General features: G+C 36.8%; 3 protein-coding genes across 3 annotated transcripts; all 3 read left to right on the top strand.

The window, feature by feature from the left end:
- Positions 1–503: 503 nt before the first annotated feature.
- Positions 504–1,997, top strand: LOC113273317 (1-aminocyclopropane-1-carboxylate oxidase homolog 1-like). Its single transcript, XM_026523060.1, has 3 exons — positions 504–1,068; positions 1,233–1,554; positions 1,627–1,997. Exons 1-3 carry the CDS (start codon positions 581–583, stop codon positions 1,876–1,878), a joined length of 1,062 nt encoding a protein of 353 aa, XP_026378845.1. The 5' UTR covers positions 504–580; the 3' UTR covers positions 1,879–1,997.
- Positions 1,998–3,233: 1,236 nt separating this feature from the next.
- On the top strand, positions 3,234–5,204 carry LOC113273309 (pumilio homolog 12-like). The gene is made up of 5 exons (XM_026523053.1): positions 3,234–3,853; positions 3,969–4,134; positions 4,255–4,421; positions 4,514–4,763; positions 5,034–5,204. Exons 1-5 carry the CDS (start codon positions 3,234–3,236, stop codon positions 5,202–5,204), a joined length of 1,374 nt encoding a protein of 457 aa, XP_026378838.1.
- A 14,480-nt stretch (positions 5,205–19,684) lies between these two features.
- On the top strand, positions 19,685–20,717 carry LOC113338967 (putative pumilio homolog 16). The gene is made up of 4 exons (XM_026584367.1): positions 19,685–19,799; positions 19,887–20,059; positions 20,154–20,409; positions 20,512–20,717. Exons 1-4 carry the CDS (start codon positions 19,716–19,718, stop codon positions 20,629–20,631), a joined length of 633 nt encoding a protein of 210 aa, XP_026440152.1. The 5' UTR covers positions 19,685–19,715; the 3' UTR covers positions 20,632–20,717.
- The last annotated feature ends 69 nt before the right edge of the window (positions 20,718–20,786 follow it).

Raw genomic sequence — 20,786 nt, 5'->3', positions numbered from 1 at the left:
ATCATGAAGAATAATAAAAAGATATTTTCCTGATCATGATCGTAACAATGCTTTTTGTTGATAGTACTTAAAACTTTTAAGGTTTCATAGGCATTTTTCATGATGCCATTTGATAATACTAACTCTACCAACCCAATTTTTGCAGCCTACGACGTAGACACTCTCGAAACAGCCAGTGCGCACGGGTTAGATGCTTGTATAATTTTATTTTATTCTTGTTTTCAATCCATTTGTCACAACGATTCTCTTTTTGTGAACCGTATCCATTAAAAGGGATGTATATGGTCTTTAAGAGATGCAATTTTGTCCAAGCCAACCGCCTCATCGAGAAAGAATATTTTTTAGGCCAACAGTTTGATAGCGAGGTAGCAAATGTAACTTACGAAGAATTAAAATAATTATTACGTCCTTCATGACGATTTTGACTTCATTTGTTCAGATTGGAATAGATTCTCTGAAAAAGAGAAGTCAGCGCCTCGAGATCCTTGGCATTATTTCGAATAGTTAAAACGATTCTGAGGACGATCGATTCCAGAGAAAATTCTATATACAATTAAGTAACTGAAACAAATTGAAGATAATGGAGATGACCACCGACGCCTTAGTTGGACAGCATCTCATCTATGATCGATACAAGGAATTGAAAGACTTTGAAGAATCAAAAGCTGGTGTCAAAGGAGTAGTTGATGCTGGGATTCAAACGATTCCACGAATGTTCATTCGACCACAAGATGAGCTCACTGAAGACTTAGCAGCTCATACTGAATATAGTGGTAGTAGTAGCTTTGATACTCCAAAGATAGACCTCCAAGGAGTGGATCAAAAGAATCGGCGAAAGGAAATCATTTGTGAAATTCGATGTGCGTCCGAGACATTTGGCTTCATTCAGTTGGTGAATCATGGAGTTCCGGTAAGTGTAATGTCAGAGATTATCGATGGAGTTAAGCGATTCCATGAGCAAGATACGGATATAAAGAAAAAGCTTCACTTGAATGGTCTCGTCGGTGGAGTTAATTTTGGTAGCAATTTCGATCTTTATGTATCGAAATATGCTAATTGGAGAGACACCCTTTAGTGTAACTTGTTGTCTCCTGAACCTCTAGATCCACAAGAATTGCCAGACACTTGCAGGTATACGATTCATTGATTGATCCATTACATTGGAATTATTTCTATATAGTTACTAGTATTCGACTGAATCGCTAATAATTGATTTTTTTAATTTATTTCAGAGATATAGTTGTTGAATATGGGAAGTATATGATGCAACTGTCAGATACTCTTACTGAATTGTTATCTGAAGCTCTAGGTTTACAAAAACATCACTTAAGAAACGTGGATTGTAATGAATGTTTATCGATGAACGGTCATTATTATCCGGCATGTCCTGAACCTGAACTAACATTAGGTACAAGCAAGCATTCAGACCCAACTTTTTTCACTATTCTTCTTCAAGATTATATTGGTGGGATTCAGTTTCTGCATCAGAATCATTGGTTTAATGTCAATCCTGTCCCTGGTACATTTGTTGTAAATATCGGTGACGTTCTTCAGGTAATTGTACCTGACTAGTTATCTATTTGAGAATTGCACATATCATATCAACCACTCATTTGTTTCGTGCAGCTTATGAGCAATGGCAAGTTTAAAAGTGTGGAACATAGAGTACTAGCAAATCGTGTCGGACCAAGAATATCAGTGGCATGCTTTGTCAGGCCAAGTATTAATGCATCCACAAAGATTTATGGTCCTATAGAAGAGCTACTTTCTGAAGACAATCCACCTATTTACAGAGCCATGACGTTTAAAGAGTATACGAGTCATAGCCGTTCCAAAGGGATGAACGGCGTTTCTGCCTTAAACTACTTTAAGTTGTGAAGTTAAGAGCGTCCACTGGGAGAGTAAACCCAAATATTTGGTCTTTTGAACAGACGTAGTGGAACGTACTATCGATCAATTTTGATCAACGACTAAAACCCAGAATATATTTGGTCTGGGACCAAGACTAAACCCAAATATAGTCGAGCGTTGGTATACTTCACGCCCCACCACCAGGCGGACATATAGTGCACGTCCCACATCAGGCGGACGTATATTCCACGCCCCACATCAGGCGTTGGTATAGTTTACGCTCCACATGGGGCGTACGTAAAGTCTACGCCCCATTTTTTTTTTTATTATTTTGTATGGGGCGGGCATTATACCCCGCCCCATTCTTTGTTTTCAAAACCATTTTAGTGGGGCGGGCTTTATACCTCCGCCCCACTTCTTTCATTTCTTTTTTTTAGGATCTATCCAATCAGGCGTTGGTATAGTGTACGCCCCACACCAGGCGAACATATAATGTACGTCTGACCAAATTTAGTATTTCCACCGTAGCGTCACACACCATACTAAACCCAAAATTTGATCTTTTTTTTCCTCTTTGGTCTTTGGTTATACTCGCACCACTGCAGTTGCTCTAAGGTTTGATACTTGATAGCATCGCCCATTCTATACTATAATAAAAGCATTTCAATTTATTTTATTTTGAATGATTTCGTGTAACAGTTTTGTGGTATGGATGGTTTAGAATTTCTTATTTAACTGTATGTTTTAATAGCTCATATATAGGGATCGGATAGTATACTATTCTATCTGGATGAATCAGGCCGCAGCCAGTCAGATGTTATACAGGCTGATATCTTGTTTGTTTTTTCCTTACTCATTTTGATCATATGAATTGAATCTGACTTATATCACCTGATTCATATAAATTTGACTCAACATGTTTGTTTTTTGAGTCGGATCTGATTCATCAGACTCAAAAATATATGAGTCAGTGACTTGATCCCATGAATCAGGAGCATTTTAGTCCCTTATTCTAATAGGTCCGAGTCATGGGTCAGGGCCGAGTCAGATTCAGATGTCGAGTCAGTAAAAAACAAACACACTTAGGACGAGTCAGATTCTGATTCAAACAACCGAAGTATACTGAATTCATTCTTCCAATCTTCCCATAAATTCGAATAAGACACAAATTGTTAAACCTGGTAATAACTGGTGTCGCTCAAATTAAATTCTAGTACGTCACATATTGAGGTTTCCCGTTTCTACCACGTCACTGAATTTAACTAGCTAACTGCTTCTATAAATAACTTAAGAAAGGAAGCAGAACACCTCAAGAAATAATTTAAGAGTTAGCTAAACAGAGCAATTGATAGAGTCTTCTGAATTTCTCTGACACAACAGTCATGGCGGATTCTAGAAACGATTATCATCAACCTAAATCCTCTCCTGCTAATACCAAAATCCCTTCTCAACCATTCCCTGATGATCTTGTCTCTGATTTTGAAGGCTTATCAACTAATAGCAAGAGCTATAATACCACACACCACAATTCTGCACCAAGATCATCATCAACAGCCAGTGGTTCAGGCTTTAATGGTGTACCTACCGATAATAGGTTCTACGCTAATTCGATACAACCACCAGCAACTAGAGTTAATGGTTTTGAGATGCAAGGATATGTTGGTGCACCAATGTTTAGATCCCCAACCCAACTTGGTCGTAGTACTTTCACACATGGATGTACTTCCTACAACCATATGAATGGTTTGAGTTCTTCTGTCCACCCTAGCAATTTTCACAATTACGTGGGTAGTCCTAATTTGGGTCGAATTTTTCCTGGTAATTCATATAATTATGGTTATCAGAATTTAGGCCTTGGAAATCTTGACTTTCATCATTATATATTAAAACAACTTGCAAGTAATGATGGAGAAAACCCGCGAGTGAGGCAGTTGTTGCGCTCTCCCAGCGCGTTCATAGAAGTCGTACAAATGATCGCCGATGAAGTCAATACACCACTTGGGTAACTTCCAACAATCCTATACTGTGTATTAGTTTCCGTATTTACCTTTATTTTTATTCAGTTTTGTTTTGTTTTTGCTTTTTTATGCTTATGCATGATTACCATCATATTTTAGGTCGTGTGCCATGAAAAATCTTATCAAACTGGTCATAGGTGAGCCGTTATATATTGCGCATGTGATGTGTGTTATAAAATTTAAACTGTTATCAATGATGTTGAACCAACATGGCTCCAGCGTGATTCAATATTTCTTACACTACCCTTATCTTAAGCAGAATGAGGTGAGTAACTTTATCTTCTTCATGCAATCAATAATCATGCATGTTTCGGGTTAAGAGCTGAGTTTTGAGAAGATAAATAGATTCTTGTACTAAGTTTGATTTGTTTGATTGCATTTGCAGGTTATATACGAAACGGCCGTAATCAACTGCATAGACTTGGCTACAACCAAACAAGGATGTATCTCTCTCAAAGCTGTTATTAAGTCCATAGGAGCTCATCCCCTACACGTTGCGCTTCTATGCACCATCCTAAACAATGCTGCGATCCTCTCTGAACACCGTTACGGGTATATATATTGATCAAAGTCTGTCTATGCAAATTTTGATCTAGGTTGTCTAGTCTTGTAAATGTGATGGGTTTTTGTTTCGTGCTTCCCAGGAACTATGTTGTGCAAGATGTTCTTGATCATCACCCTTATACTGCAAATCAGCTATTCGAGATTATCAGGGAAAACTTGTTTAGGCTTTCTATGGATATGCATGGCAGTCCCGTTATAGAGAAATGCATTTCATCAGCTGCAGTCGATAGTGTTGTTTTGGAACTGCTCTCTGATAGTAAACAACTTGTTGAACTAGCTCAAGATAAGTATGGAAACTATGTCATCCAAAAAGCTCTCAAGGAAACAAAGGTAATTGTAAGCGCGCAGTACTTATCCATTTCTACTGCATATATATATATATATATGCATCTTGAATACCGAATGACAGGGACGGATCCAAGAAGTTTTAATTTTTTCTTAGCCTGGGCTAATAGCCTTGGCCCAGTATAGCATTTCAATTTTTAGGTTGTTGGGCTGTGACGACTACCTGGACTAAAGCCCGGGTTAGCCCAGCTGTAGGTCCGTCAGTGCCGAATGACGAACTTGCTCTAAATTTTGAAACTTAAACTCTTGCAACAGGGGAAGGCCTTTGAAAAATATCTCCAATTAGTTGACATCCTTCGCAAAAGTTCGAGTGAGCTCGAGAATCATCCTAGCGGAAGGAATGTGTATAACCTGATAAAAAGAGCATGTAAATTTTCTAAGAACAACGGAATGACTAAGTTGTTGGATGGTGGTGTAGCAGTGTAAGGTCAAAGTACTGTTTTATGAAGGGTGATTCCAGTTGGCTTAGAGATTTTGAAATAGGCAGTTTGCTTCAGCGGACACAACGTTACAACCAAACTTCTCTTTTGTTTGTTAGTTTTTTTTTTTTAATTCTTTTTTGTTGGGTGTTGTCTTCTGCCATGTTCTTTGTAACTCACTGTTACTTGAATTTGCATGTTTTCTACGCTATTTATTGAGAGGGTGATCTAGTGAAACCATGTGGTAGGCATAATGGATCCTTATTCTGCTAGAGACAGCCGGGTCACTTTTTTTTTTAAGCAAAAATATCTTATTTCTTTTCTTTTTATTTAAGATAAAAAATCTTATTCTCTATGATTGGTAAAGGATGCTTCGCAGCCGTTCAAGTAGCAAAATTGAGAGGCAGTTGTTGGTTAAACTTCAACATAGAAATCACTAACAAGCTGGTTAGGACAAAATTAGGAAATTGATATAATCCTAAGGGAATAGAAGTCATCTAGTTCTAAGAAAAGGTAAGACATGTAATAAGGTAATAGGATTAGGAAAAAGAATTCATAGTTCTATATATATATGATCACCAAAGTTGTGGTTGATCATATGAGCAAGATTAGAGCTTGTGTTTAGTTTTGAGAGATTTTCTAAACATGAATAAAGAGAGTTGTCTTTATATAAGCTAAGTTTCATCTTGCAGTTGCCATTAATTGGTATCAGAGCTTGTTTCTGAGCCATGGAAAACGAAACCACCATTGTGGGTGCAAAACAGTTCACGCCACCATCAATACAAGTTCCAATCCTCAACGCCACAAACTACACAGTATGGGCCATGAGAATGAAGGTACTGATGAAAATCTACAAAGTTTGGAAAACAATTGATCCTGGTACATTGGACCCAGACAAAAACAATGTTGCCATTGGATTACTCTTTCAAGCAATACCAGAATGTCTTGTTCTACAAGTTGGTGAACAGGAAACTTCAAAGAAAATTTGGGATGCAATAAAGGCACGTAATCTCGGAGCTGGTCGAGTTAAATAAGCCCGTCTGCTAACCTTAATGTCTGAATTTGAAAGAGTGAAGATGAAAGACACTGATACTATTGACAGCTTTGCAGGAAAGCTATCAGAGATAGCCTCAAAAGTTGCGTCACTTGGACAATCCATTGATGAAGATAAACTGATAAAGAAGTTTATCAATAGTTTACCAAGATCCAAGTATATTCATATCATAGCTTTTCTCGAACAAGTCTTAGATTTAAAGAAAACTAGCTATGAAGATATAATTGGAAGATTGAAAGCATATGAAGAGAGAATCCTTGATGAAGAAAACAATGGAGAAACTCAAGGAAAACTCTTGTACACAAACGCTTACCAACAAAACTCTGGGACAAGAGGTCGTGGAAGAGGTGGTAGAGTAAACAGAGGCCGAGGAAGGGGAGGAAGGTTTAACTCACAAGATAGAACAACAAGTCAGAATGATCAAAACCAAGGGAAAGAAAAGAAGGATAGATCAAACATTATTTGTTACAGATGTGATAAACCAGGACACTTCTCCTCTGTATGCCCTGAAAGAATACAAAAGATGAAAGAAGCAAACAAGAATGAAACAAGGGAAGCAGATACGGCTCTTTTCATGCACGAAGTTGTATTCTTAAACGAAGGGAAACTAATACCAAAGAACTACGAATCAAAGGATGGAGAAGAAGGAATCTGGTATTTAGATAATGGAGCCAGCAATCACATGACTGGTAAGAGACACTATTTTTCTGAACTCAATGAGAAAACCAAAGGACAAGTGAAGTTTGGGGATGGATCTTCTGTAGAAATTGAATAGAAAGGATCAATTCTATTTCAGAGCAAGACCGGAGAACAGAAGCTTGTCACAAACATCTACTTCATCCCAAACTTACAAAGCAACATTCTAAGTTTAGGACAAGCTACAGAAGTTGGATGTGATGTTAGAATGCGACAAGATTATCTAACAGTTCATGACCCAAGTGGAAGTCTTTTAGTTAGAGTCTCACGCTCACAGAATAGACTCTACAAGATAAGTATCATGATTGGAAGGCCATTGTGTCTGAATATGAGACTGGAAGATCAGACATGGAAGTGGCACGCAGGGTTAGGACACATAAGTTTCAGAACCTTAAAAACTATGTCTCAGAACAAGATGTTTCGAGGGCTAACACAGATAAACGATGAATCAAGGATCTATGAATCATGTTTAGTTGGAAAACAAACGCGTCAAGATTTTCCAAAAGCAACAACATTCAGAGCCTCAAAGCCATTAGAGCTTCTTCATGATGATTTATGTGGTCTATTACACCACAAACCCTTGCAAATAACAAATATATATTTGTTATTATAGATGACTTCTCAAGATATATGTGGTCTATTCTTATGAAATAAAAGAGTGAAGCATTTGACAGATTCAAAGCTTTCAGAAATCTGATAGAAAAAGAGTTAAAAGAGGAGGTCAAAATGCTTAGAACTGATAGAGGAGGAGAGTTCACTTCCTTAGAGTTCAACAAGTTCTGTGAGTCAAATGGAATCAAAAGGCAACTCACAACACCATATACACCACAACAAAATGGAGTGGTGGAGAGGAGAAACAAGACTCTAATGGAGATGACAAGAAGTTCTTTAAAGGCTATGCAGGTACCTAATTATCTATGGGGAGAAGCTGTACGACACTCCACATACCTGATAAACATGATACCTACGAAAGCTCTGAAAGACATGACTCCATATGAAAGTTTGCGAAAGAGAAAACCAAACATAGATCATTTAAGAGTGTTTGGTTGCAAAGCATACACAAAAGTTGATTCAACAACTCTTAAGAAACTGGATGATCGATCTCAGACTCTTGTGAATCTAGGAATTGAGCCTGGATCCAAAGCTTACAGATTATTCAATCCAACAATGAAAAGAGTGATAGTGAGTTGAGATGTGGTATTCGATGAAAAAACAAACTGGAACTGGAAAGAAACTAATGATGGACCAAGTAGGGATCCATGAATGTTCCACATGATATGGGGTCAAGTAATTGATGAAGGTGAAGGACCCATAATCATCAATACCAATGGAAACAATGATGTTAATCAAGAAGAATAAGAGAATATTGAAAACACTGAGAATAACGTAGAAGAAGAAGAAGAAGAAGAAGAAAACCAAGAAGCTCAAGCTATCCCACCACTGCGAAAATCAACAAGACAGATACAAAAGCCACAATATCTGAAGGATTATGTTCTTCAAGCTGCAGAAGAATGTGAGATTATGCTACTTTCTGTTAATGATGAACCAAGGAATTTTCAGGAAGCAAAGGTCTCGACTAAATGGACACAAGCATGTAGAGAAGAAATTATTTCAATCAACAGAAACAAGAATTGGTTTCTAGTTGATAAGCCAGGTGGGGTAAAAGTGATTGGTCTTAAGTGGATCTTCAAAATAAAACGGAATGCTGGTGGTACTGTCAACAAATATAAGGCAAGACTTGTAGCTAAGGGATACGTTCAAGAATCAGGCATAGACTTTGATGAAGTTTTCGCACCAGTTGCTAGACTAGAGACAATTCGTCTCTTAATAGCAAAAACAGCATCAAACTCATGGGAAATTCACCACTTAGACGTTAAGACAACATTCTTACATGGTGAATTGCGAGAAGATGTGTATGTTGAACAACCAGAAGGTTTTTAAGTAAAAGGACAAGAGCATAAGGTTTATAAGTTATCAAAAGCTCCTCGAGCCTGGAATACAAAGTTAGATCAAATCTTAAGAGAAATCAGTTTTGTTAAGTGCTCTAAAGAAACATCAGTATACAAAAGAGAAGAAAAGGGAACGCTTCTTGTGATTGCAGTCTATGTAGATGATCTATTTTTGACTGGCAAATCCCTTAAGGTGATCAATGAAATCAAGAGAGAAATGTCATCAAAGTTTGAGATGTCAGACCTCGGAAAACTCACTTATTACCTTGGCATAGAAGTCCATCAAGGAGTAGATGGGATTCAGATTAAACAAGAAGCTTATGCAAGGAGAATTCTGAAAGAAGCAAGACTTGAAACTTGTAATCCAACTAAGATACCAATGGAGTTTGGACTTTAAGTTTCAAAGGCAAAAGAAGAAGCAGAGATTGATTCAACAAGTTATAGAAGAAATGTTGGATGCCTTAGATACTTGTTACACACAAGACCAGACTTGGCTTTCTATGTGGGAGTAGCAAGCCGTTATATGCAGAGTCCACACAAGTCTCATGGTGATGTAATAAAGCAGATATTGAGATATCTAAGAGGAACAATCAGCTATGGATTGAAGTATGGTCGAGGAGAATAAAAAGGAATTGTTGGGTATAGTGACAGCAGTCATAATATTGACCAGGATGATGGAAAAGGTACAACTGGTCATATATTTTATCTAGGTGAAGCACCTATTACATGGTGTTCACAGAAGCAAGACACTGTAGCCCTCTCATCCTGTGAAGATGAGTTTATGGATGCAACAGAAGCAGCTTAACAATCAATATGGCTTCAAGAACTGTTGGGTGAAATCAAAGGAAGAAAACCTGAAAAAGTTCTCATCAACATTGATAATAAGTCTGCAATTGCACTCACTAAAAATCTAGTGTTTCATGGGAAGATGAAACACATTCACAAAAGGTATCATTTCATACGAGAATGCATCGAGAAGGAGGTCATTAACGTTGAACACATACCAGGAACTGAGCAGAAAGCAGATATATTGACAAAGTCATTAGCTCGGATCAAGTTTGAAGAAATGAGACAATTGATTGGAGTACAAGATATGTCACGGGTAAGGTTGAAGCTTAACGGGTATAATGTTGGTTAAACTTCAACATAGAAGTCACTACAAGCTGGTTAGGACAAGATTAGGAAATTGATGTAATCCTAAGGGAATTAGAAGTCATCTAGTTGTAAGAAAAGGTAAGACATGTAATAAGGTAATAGGACTAGGAAAAGGAATTCATAATCTATATATATATGATCACCAAAGTTGTGGTTGATCATATAAGCAAGATTAGAGCTTGTGTTTAGTTTTGAGAGATTTTCTAAACATCAATAAAGAGAGTTGTCTTTATATAATCTAAGTTTCATCTTGCAGTTGCCATTAGCAGCTAGGTTTTTTTAAAACCCAGAGAATCCTGTTGATTTTCTTAGAATTTGTTGTTGGTGAGTTTCGCTGAGATGCACCGGGGGAAAAGGCAGTATACTGTATACAGCAAGGACATTGCCCTTATGACCCAATATGGGGTGTAATGTTGGAAATCTGGCCCAACGTTAAAAATAGTAGGAAAAATTCCCCATTACGTTGATATTGTCATCCAACCCAGTTAAATCACATGTGTAAGGCTACCATAACCACCATTAAAACCACACCGCCGCCATCTAAACCTAAACATTGAACCTAAACCCTAAATCTGGAATTTTGAACCTCGAAACCTGAATTTTGAAGGATGTATTTCTCTTTTTCTTTCTCGTGTATGTGAACTCACATATGTGACTTAACTGGATTTTTAACGGAATGAGGCATTTTTCCAAATTTTTAAATGTTGGGACAGATTTCCAACATTGCACCCCGTATTGGGACATTTTTCCAATTTTCCCTAAATTCTAAAACCTCTGCTAAAACCTCCACTAAGTAGTTAGCATTCCAAGCCCATATCAAACTTATTTGGTGCCCCCTAAGAATCCCAACTTAACCAATTCCTTTTAATACACCCTTTATTTGCATTAATATTACAGGGAACCTTCCAAATTCGAAAGAATCACGGGAGACCCAAAAAAAAAGTAATTTGTTTTAAAGGGAAAAAATATCTGGCATTTTCAGGAGCGACATCAATTCTTCATAATATAAAAGAGAATGATTTTGCTAATGTGTTAACACGAAATTCATTTTCAAGAACTCTGACCTATTATTATGGCGCCACATCATCATAAATTAGTGCCACATTAGTGTGCAATTGCTAACAGACACTTCTGTTCACCAACAGGTATGTGTTTTGGAAGAAAAAAACTAATGTCGATTAAAGATTATCCAAAAGACACGACTGCTTGATGAGAATTCGATACGTCTTTTGGTACATATACCATAAAGATATCTTTTGGTCAAGTTTCACTCAAGAAAGAGTTTGGTCACGACGCTTCAAGAGGATTCAAGGAAAACCATGTATAATAACCTTACTTCCTTTAAAAAATCTTTCATGCCTCGGTTATTCAACAACACAATAGAGGAGAGATCTTCTGTGTCGTCGGGTTAAGTTTTCTTGGCTTTGACTTCAGTACTGTGTAAAGAATTTACTAAGTCCTTGATATAGAGGTCAGAGGATGTTAAGATACAAGGTAATACATTAACTGTCTCAATTTCAGATTTGTACATGGTGATTTAGGAGTAAAGAAGTTAAGAGTATTGGCCAGGAGACCATAAGGATATTTACGAGGATTGGTCAGGAGACCATAAAGGAACACCAAAGAATAACAAGGTATGATTGCCATTTTGGTTTTAATGAAAAATGAATCAATATGAATTGTTGTTTGCATAATTCAAGTACACTCTCAATGTTTTTCTTTGATAGGCTTTGGTTTCATTGTAGCTGAAAAGATGAAAACACTTCCTTCAATAGAAGTGTATTAATGAAATACAATTGTATTAATAAAAAATCGAATCATAGATGACAATTCGCAGTTTCCTATTGATCTAAGTGAACCAATCAGGATTCATTGCCGTGTTCAAGGTGATGTAGTTCTTGAATGCATCTATTTGGATGAATATATATGGTACATGTGGAATGCTGTTCAGGCTTATGTTTAACATGTCATTTGTTCGATCAAATATTTGACTGTCTAACTGGGAGGATATCAACATTCTGTGGGATGGAAAGAAACAATAAGATTTTGAAAAATAGGTATGTGATGGTTTTTCTTTCATCGTTCTCATTTTATGGAATAGTGGGAGTTGAATGCCCATTGCATTTTTGGCTAGGCATACTCTTTTTGGACCCTGATATTGATGGGTCTACGTTCTACCACTGGCATAGAAATGGCAGGTGGAAACAAGGATAAGATCATGAGACTTTAACTGGATGAGGTGGGGGAGATTTTGCAGCAATGCTGATGGGAATGATGGAGATGGTGATTCTTGCATACAAGAAGAGAGAGAGAGTACGTGTCACATGGTGTTCAAGACACAATGGTCAATGGATAGTGGAACCTGCAAACATGATGCAAGAGATGATTTTGATGTTTGAAAGCAAATATTGTGTTGGAAACAGAAGCCAGAACAGGAAAAGGATGATTTATACCTTCATCCATTTCAATACATTATGTAAAAAATCATAAGGCAGTTTTTGATATCCATAAAGTTGGAGACAAGAAAAAAAAAGTACTAGGCAAGAAGTTCAGATAATGAGTACTGCGGAACACGAAGGAGGTTTTTGGTTGGGAAGTGTTAAACATATACCAAATAAGATTATGTCGATGTCTAATAATAAAGTCTGTTGCAGAATTACGAGAATATAGGCACTCCTGCAATCCCTCGAGAGTTTTAACCATCCAAGTCTATTGCATGGGTAAGCATCTTATTTCCAATGCTCTTCTTCTTTCTTCCTATATAGGGTTTAGCTAAGAGGGAGTACTGAAAGATTGATCATTTCGAGAAATTTATCTTTCAGTACCACATGAATGGAGAACTGTTGGTTGTTTTTGAGGCGCAGAGAAAATATAGAGTAACGCCAGTGTGGGACAGAACTTGTAACAAATTTTGAAAAAAAACGGTAGTGGCATTTAAAATTTTTTTGAAAAAAACGGTGGAATTTTATTAAACCGGAAAACCAAAGTGTGGGACAGAACTTGTAACAAAATAAATTAGGACATTTTGAAGTAATTTCAAAAACCTCTTATCCATATAGTTTAATTAGTGTTAATTAATTGTATTAGTTATTAAATAAGTTTAATTATAATTGTATTAGTGTTAATTAACTTTTTATTAAGATCCTAATATTATCCGCACTTTTGACAATAATCGTTAGTTTCAACAATTTTAGTTTCGTCAAGTCTCATATCTACCAACTGCCGATTATGGAGGTGGCCTCGAAGATAAATTTTCCCAAATTTTTCTACTTTCATAATCAGTAGTTTAGCAAATTAGTTATCTACATATTATGAAAGTCGACCCAAAAATACGTTTTCCCAAACTTTTCTATTTTCACCAATATTATTGGCAAACTAATTATCTACAGATTATGAAAGAAAAACATTTTTCAAAATTTAAAATTTTTTCTTTCCTAATCGGTGGTTATGGCAAGTTAGTTATCTACTGATTATGAAAATCTTCCCAGAAATACATTTTCAAAAACTTTGAAATTTTCGAATTTTTCTAATTTCAAGGAAAATTAGATATTTACCGATTAAAAAAATAAATACATTTTTCCAAGTTTTAAATCTTTTTTTTTTCTTTTGTAATCGATAGTTTTGTAAAATTATTTATATACCGATTATTTAAAAGTCACCCCAAAAATAATTTTTCCAAACTTTAAAATTTTCGAATTTTTCTACTTTCATAATCGGTAGTATTAGCAAATTAATTATGTACCGATTATAAAAAATATACATTTTCAGAAATAGTAAATTATTTCCTTTCATAATCGGTAGTTTTGGCAAATTAATTTTCTACCGATTATGAGAGTCGTCCCAGAAATTAGGGCTATCAATGGATGCCCATCACCCAGAACCGAACCCAGTAGATTCGGGTCCAGTTCCGGGTCTTAAAGTTGGACCCATTAACAACTTAGGACTCGAAGGGTATTAATTACCTGATTGGACCCGAATTGCTACAGGTCCAAACGAGTAGTACCAGTCGGGTACCTACGGATATTGTGTATCCGTTTATTCATTGTTTTATTCATCCTTTTAGCAAAATTATAAGTATTTTTCTAGTGTTGGCTTTGATTTTTTCTGTATTTTTCATTTTTTTCTTACATTTAATTTTTATTTACTATTTATAAAAATAATTTAGATTCAAGGAAAAAAGAGAAAAATATAAAATTTTGAATTTTTTTATACTTTTTTTAATACCCAACGGGTGCCCGGAACCGACGGGTATCCGTAATTTTTAACGGGTCTAGGTCTGGGTGCACAAAATTAAGAATTGAAACCGGAACTATTAGGAGCCGGAACGGATTTTTATAAGTAAAGTTCGGGTCCAATTGTATCTGGGAGGACCCGGACCCATAACAGATACTGCGGAACAATGGTAAACTGGTTGAATGATGATATCAATGACCTCAGTTCGAAATTCGTCACTACCGATCAGGGTGGGGTGATATTTCTCTTTCTTTGTTTAGTTATTTGGGCTTGTAGGTAGTTTTCCTATTCGAGGTTTAACCTTTGATATAACTTTAGGGATTTCACCTAAAAAGTTTTAAGAAGAAAAATTAACTTTTTCGCAGGGGACCCTGGTTTATTTGAGGGATTATTAAGTTATTAGAACAACCATTGTTTAGGGATAAGGGATGTCCTAGTAAGAGAAAATGATATATATATATATATATTTTTTTTTTTTCTTTTGCGGTTCAAAGTGGCGTACTTACAAGAAGTTAGTTGGAAGCCTGGAAACAAGATGGGCTCCAACCTCCTGGAATGACAATACCTAACCTATGAAAAATGAAATTTACACCCTTAGATGAACCCTCATGCCTAGTAGAATAGTTGTGAAGACGCTTCAAGAGATCGACTGTGTCTTCATTGAGCTCCAAAGTGGAGAAGGAGAGCACACCATAACCATTAACGTGATTGACACACTGGTCAAGATATTTGGTGCATTTACGAACTACATCTGATCCACAACAAGTCATGTACGGAAGGAGTGAACTTCATTTCCGGTTACAAATTCAGTTACAAATAACTGGTAAGGTTCCTTGTCACCAGCTGGGCACCAACATCCTTTTTTATTTCAACTTTTTATTTAATTTTTTTTATCATGTACCGTTCGGCTAGGCCTCTTTTTTTTTGCCGAACTTTAGTATGTAAGAGAAAAATGTTGAGTTCGGTCAAATACAATTTTTTATTTTTACCGAACTTTTCTCTGAAAATCTATGCGTTGAGTACGGCTGTGTCGCAATTTTTTTCTCTTAACCGAATTTTTTTCTGAAAACATATATATTGAGTTTGGTATTTTTTCAGTTAAAAAGATTTTAATTTTTTTAAAGACATAATTAAAAGAAATTTAAAAAGAAAAGTAAAATTACAAACTACATTGAAGTAGCAGGCAAGCGAGCAACAAGCTCCGTTGTTAAACCTTTTTGAATTGCAAATCCTATCATCCTAAAAACAAACTCTCTCGAACCTGGAGTCATGACATTACTGTGCATGACTTTTTGTACTCTTTTGAGGAGTCCAACCTCCTTTGGAGCCAAGAAACCAAATGTATCAAAAGAGAAGGGGATAAAGACATGTCCATTATTAAGAAACGCTCTCTCATGTTTCGGTATCTTACCTGAGGTAGCTCTCAGTGATGCTTGTCCGACTGAAAACGTATCATGTCCTATTCCTACTAAAGGAGAAACCCCAGTGAGGTCAACACACGCGTGTTTTCCGTTCCCCCCCCCCCCCAAAAAAAAAGTAAGGACATCCACTGGCCGGAGTATTGACCTCCCCTGAAGTGGATCTATCAAAAAGTTGACAGCCGCTTCTTTCTTTGTTGAAATGCCGGCCCTCCAAAGTACATCATATACAGTATCCCGCACATGATCATGTCTATGTTTAAACCCTGAGTTTACCTTACAATGGACTGCATGTTCCCCATAGGCGTCTAAGCACCCCGTCAAACAAGCAGGACACCGTGTATCCGTTGGGTATAACAGAATCATCAACATGTATTTGAGAATGGCACGATACTCCAAGGATGACATCTTCTGTCCAAGACCCTCAATCGGAATAGCAAGGAGAAATTCTTGGGCATGTGATGCATGTAGGCACCTAAAAATTGGCTTTTGTCTATCCGACAACTCATAAACTCTGTCCATATCTTTAACAACTTTACCAAAAAGAGCACTCGCGAAAATGCTTTGGGCCTTTGAGGAGGCGGTTTCTTTATTAGTAAAACTGTTAAAGTAAAAATCAGGAAGAGTTACTTGTAGCATCTCCAGAGCCTTGTTAAAACTGTCATCCATAACTTCTACCCCACTACTCTTTAAAATATGATCTTGTAACCCCCATGATTGGACACGAGACGCTAGGAAAGCATATTGAGATGCCTCACTTGCAGTATATAAGCCAAGTCCTCCTTATCTAATAGGTAAGGTAGATAGCCTCCATTGTAGCTCACCAAAGAATGAACCCCCACAAACCACAATGCCCTCTCTCAAAAATCTCTATTACTTCCATAATGTATGCTAATACGAAGTCCAAACAACAACTTGGAAATACCCATGCATGCATGTAAGAGTAACAATTCACTCTGAGGATCACGAAGTCTGGATAATACCTGCATCAATTCCACTGCCTTTTCTGCTGTCCTAATGGAAAATCCCTTTATAAACCCATCATCTAGACTAATCGCGCCTCCTAATAATTTAACCCCATTAGCTGGTCGAGATATTTCAGCAGGGAACATCCCACAGCTTGACTTTCTTCCATCACAAGAGGGCCAGAAAATTTCAGTTTTCTTAATATTCAATATAAGCCCCAGCGCGGGCCCTTTCCTCTGAATGACCACAAGTGCTTTTGCAACTTCTGCAGTGTCACCAATAACAGTACCATCGTCAAGATACCAAGCCTGTAAAGATAATGTACATTGTTCATTTATGTTTGTCACAAGCTGGTGGAGCACAAAAGAAAATAATAATGGCCCTAAGGGGTAACCTTGTTGTACCCCTGTAGAAGAATAAATGTGGTAATCTCCCACATACAGTCTTGCAGGTTTACCACATATGTATTCTACCTATGGCGATATCGATGGACATATCTTGCGAACCTCAAGTAGCATAGCTGTTCGGTCAACTAAGTTGAAAGCACCCGTGAAGTCAACAATAAACATGGTGAGGCTATCATTTCTATGGTGTTTACTAACAAACATGTTCACAACATGAAGGATTGCCTTCGTGCCACCAGAGACACCTACTCCAAACTGGAAGTCCTATAAATAAAAAAAGTTAAAACCAAAAAAAAAAATTGAATAAAAAATAATATAAAGATATTTTAACCTTTAACTAAAATATTTGGATAAAGGGTGTGAACTTTACTTCATAATAACCTACCAAAAATGAAAGAATGGTCTCTTCAAAATTTTCATAGTCCACAAAAAAAATTCTGGGAGAAGGGAACGCATGTGTTAATTCACTAGAACTAGCTGTCTAACACAAGGGTGGATCCAGCCCATAGCAAAACTGTCTATTCTTCTGGGCTGGCACCAAAGCCTAATTCTTTATAATACCCATTTTTACCATCTTATCTATTCTAAAGTTTTTTTTAACTCTTCCCATATCATTCCTTTCCTAGCTCCGAGTCTCCGACGACGTAACTACGTCAACTAGTCATTGGTGGTGGTCCGATCCACATAAATTTTTTATTTTTGAAGCATGAATTCCATTAATTTGACGAGTGCAATTACACATTGAAAATGGTTAGAAAAAAATTATTAACCACATAAAGTACGGGCATACAAAAGGGCTAAAAACGCAAGTCCAAAAAGATTCTCACCCAGAGGAAGATGAGAGGTAATAAGGCTAAAAGTAAAGAGGAATGCGATTACTTGTTTCGTTAATTCCAAAATAACTTGTTTTTGGATGGCTTGGCTTCTTTTCTTTCACCAAGTAAAAATTTTCCATTTTTGGCAATGCACTTAAGCCTTGAAAGACCACAGGGGCTACTAGTCTCACGCGGTGATTCTAGCTAGGGTATGCTTTCCAAGTCACACAAACACTCTTTTTTGACTATAAAGAAAATTTTTCATATCAAGCCATTTCAAAGGGGGTTAACGGGAAATATGATTTTTATTTTTTTCTGTATGGATCTATGGATTAAGAATGGTGAACCAAAAAATATTTGGGGCTAACAAGTAGGATCGAATTTTACGCCGCGTCTCCGGAAACCGGAAAGAAGGTACGTGATCTTAGTAATGGAATTCAGATGCGTGTCCGAAAACAATTAGGGCGTCGACGTTACTGTTATTGACAGCCATGAAAAGCCGAGAAAATATCTATAAACCCAACGACTTCTAAACTAATTCAAATTCCATACCCAACTCAAGTATTGTCATATTCAGGAAAGCTTTTCTATTCCGCGACGGACTACTAAGTATAGAAGCACTGTCCAGTCCCGCTGCAAGATTTTGTTGAATCTATATAAGTAGGAAGCTAAACCTTGGCATGAGACACACAAGAAGATTATTCTAGCAAGCTTTCTTTTCAGTTCTAAGTTTTTCTCGATATTCATTCATGGCAGATCTTAAAACCCATTATCAGCCTAATTCTCATGCTCCTTCTCCAGATTGTAATACCATCCCAACTGAAGATGAAGAAGAACAGATAATATATGATGGTGCATCAAATTCAATGTTAAGATCTGCAAGCCAACTCAGTACTCGTAGTTTCACTAATGGAACTATGGATTCTAATCTTATGAATAATGGTTGGGGTTCTTCACTAGGAGCTAGTTCTTCGAAATACCCGAGTTTCGAACGTTCAATTAGTACTATTCCTAACATGATCAGTCAAAGTTATATGAATGGTTTGGGTTCTTCATCCGGAGCTAGTTCTTCTCCTGCTCCTTCTCCAGCTTATAATACCCTCCCAACTGAAGATGAATTGCTCTCTTATTTTCAAGGATTATCAGTTGAAGAACAGAAACCATATGGTGCATCAAATTCACTGTTCAGATCTCCAAGCCAGTTCAGTACTCATAGTTACAGCAATGGAACTATGAACTCTAATCTTATGAATAATGGTTGGGGTTCTTCACTTTCCAAGTACCCAAGTTTCGAACATTCAACTAATACTATTTCTAATATGATCAGTCAAGGTTACGTTGGGAGTTCTTTTGTTAATTCTCAACATCAACCTTTCTTGTCTTTGAAGATGCAAGGTTGGAATGATTATCAGATTATGAAAATTGTGAATGATGACCCAAGTCTTCTTGATGAAGTGAATGGATATGATATACTCATGTTGGGCAGCCATAAATTAGGTTGCAAGTACTTGATGAAACTTCTATATAATGAAGGTGAAGCACCGCGACTGACCAGATTACTAGGCAGCAGCTCGGCAGATATTTTCAAAGCAATCTTATATGTTACCGCCAACAAAGTTAACACGCGATCTGGGTAAATTCACATTCAAACCTTGTTTGTGTTAATGCTTCTATTTTTTTTTTTTATTTTCAACTTCGTATTCGCTTTCGTTTTCCTAATCAAGGATGGTTTAAAATTGGCTAATTTTTCAGGTCTCGTGCGATGGAAAGTCTCCTGATCAAACTGCTCATGGGAAATCCCAAGTTAATCGTTTACGTATTGCGGTTTATGAAGCATAGCCTATTGTCTGTCATGTTGAACCAGAATGGGAGCCAACTAGTTCAAAAACTTTGCAAACATGTGCAAAATATGGTGAGTAAACTATATCCTTTTTGTGAATTCCATGACGTTCATGTTTCAGATACGGGATATCTTACAAGAATTTGTTGTCTTTTATAGTACTTGGGGGATCTATACGAAATAGGGGTGATAAACTGCGTTAAGCTTGCTACTACAGAACAAGGATGTTTCGCTCTCAAATCTATTATTGATTCCATCGACGATCCTCTCAAAACTCAGCTGCTATCAATCATCATAGGCGAGGCCGTGTTCCTTTCTGCACACGATTACGGGTACTAAACTTTAAACACAATCTCTCTATGAAAAACTCTTGGTTGTGTCCTCTGATATGGTGAATTTGACGGGCTATTCTTTCGTATTCTGCAGGAATTTTGTTGTGCAACATGTTCTAGAGCGCCATCCATATACTGCAAGCCTTATATGCAATGAGCTTATATGCAAAAGATACTTATTTCCACTTTCTAAGAATAAGTATGGCAGTAATGTTGTAGAAAAATGTATTGAATCGGATGCAACCGATGTTGTAGTTTCGCAACTCCTCTCTGATTGTAAACAACTTGTTGAACTAGCTCGAGATAAGTTTGGAAACTATGTCGTCCAGAAAGCACTTAAGCTTACAAAGGTAAGAAGTGCTATCTAACTATTTTTACCGCATTTATGCAAATTTTGCAGACATATAACTTTGGGTAGCATTAATCTGAATTTCGAAAATTGTGTTTGACAGGGAAAGGCATTGCGCCAACTAGTTGACGTCCTTCGCAAATATTCGGGTGAGCTTGAGAATCATCCAAATGGGAGGAATGTGTATAATTTAATCAAAAGGATCTTATTCAAATTGCAGTAGGAATTGTTGTTGTATGGGAATGATTTAAGTGGTTACGGGTGTAATGCGACTCATGTCAGCTTCTAGAGTCCATCAATTTTGTTTGCTTTCTAGTGTTATTGTAAGTTTGTTAATTTGGTTGTAGTATAGTGATTTCTGTTTTCTGTTTTGGCTTA

Source organism: Papaver somniferum, chromosome 1, assembly GCF_003573695.1.
Source record: "Papaver somniferum cultivar HN1 chromosome 1, ASM357369v1, whole genome shotgun sequence".
Taxonomy (NCBI): Eukaryota; Viridiplantae; Streptophyta; class Magnoliopsida; order Ranunculales; family Papaveraceae; genus Papaver; species Papaver somniferum.
Note: the sequence above shows the minus strand (reverse complement) of the source record. Positions and strands in the feature narration are given on the sequence as shown.

Excerpts from the sequence above, each read along its gene's own strand:
- LOC113273309 (XM_026523053.1), top strand. The coding sequence starts at position 3,234 with ATGGCGGATTCTAGAAACGATTATCATCAACCTAAATCCTCTCCTGCT. Across the intron at positions 3,854-3,968 it reads GAAGTCAATACACCACTTGG|GTCGTGTGCCATGAAAAATC; the intron begins GTAACTTCCAAC and ends ATCATATTTTAG. Across the intron at positions 4,764-5,033 it reads AAGCTCTCAAGGAAACAAAG|GGGAAGGCCTTTGAAAAATA; the intron begins GTAATTGTAAGC and ends CTCTTGCAACAG.
- LOC113338967 (XM_026584367.1), top strand. The coding sequence starts at position 19,716 with ATGAAGCATAGCCTATTGTCTGTCATGTTGAACCAGAATGGGAGCCAA. Across the intron at positions 20,060-20,153 it reads CTTTCTGCACACGATTACGG|GAATTTTGTTGTGCAACATG; the intron begins GTACTAAACTTT and ends CGTATTCTGCAG. Across the intron at positions 20,410-20,511 it reads AAGCACTTAAGCTTACAAAG|GGAAAGGCATTGCGCCAACT; the intron begins GTAAGAAGTGCT and ends TGTGTTTGACAG.
- LOC113273317 (XM_026523060.1), top strand. The coding sequence starts at position 581 with ATGGAGATGACCACCGACGCCTTAGTTGGACAGCATCTCATCTATGAT. Across the intron at positions 1,069-1,232 it reads TATGCTAATTGGAGAGACAC|AGATATAGTTGTTGAATATG; the intron begins CCTTTAGTGTAA and ends AATTTATTTCAG. Across the intron at positions 1,555-1,626 it reads ATATCGGTGACGTTCTTCAG|CTTATGAGCAATGGCAAGTT; the intron begins GTAATTGTACCT and ends TGTTTCGTGCAG.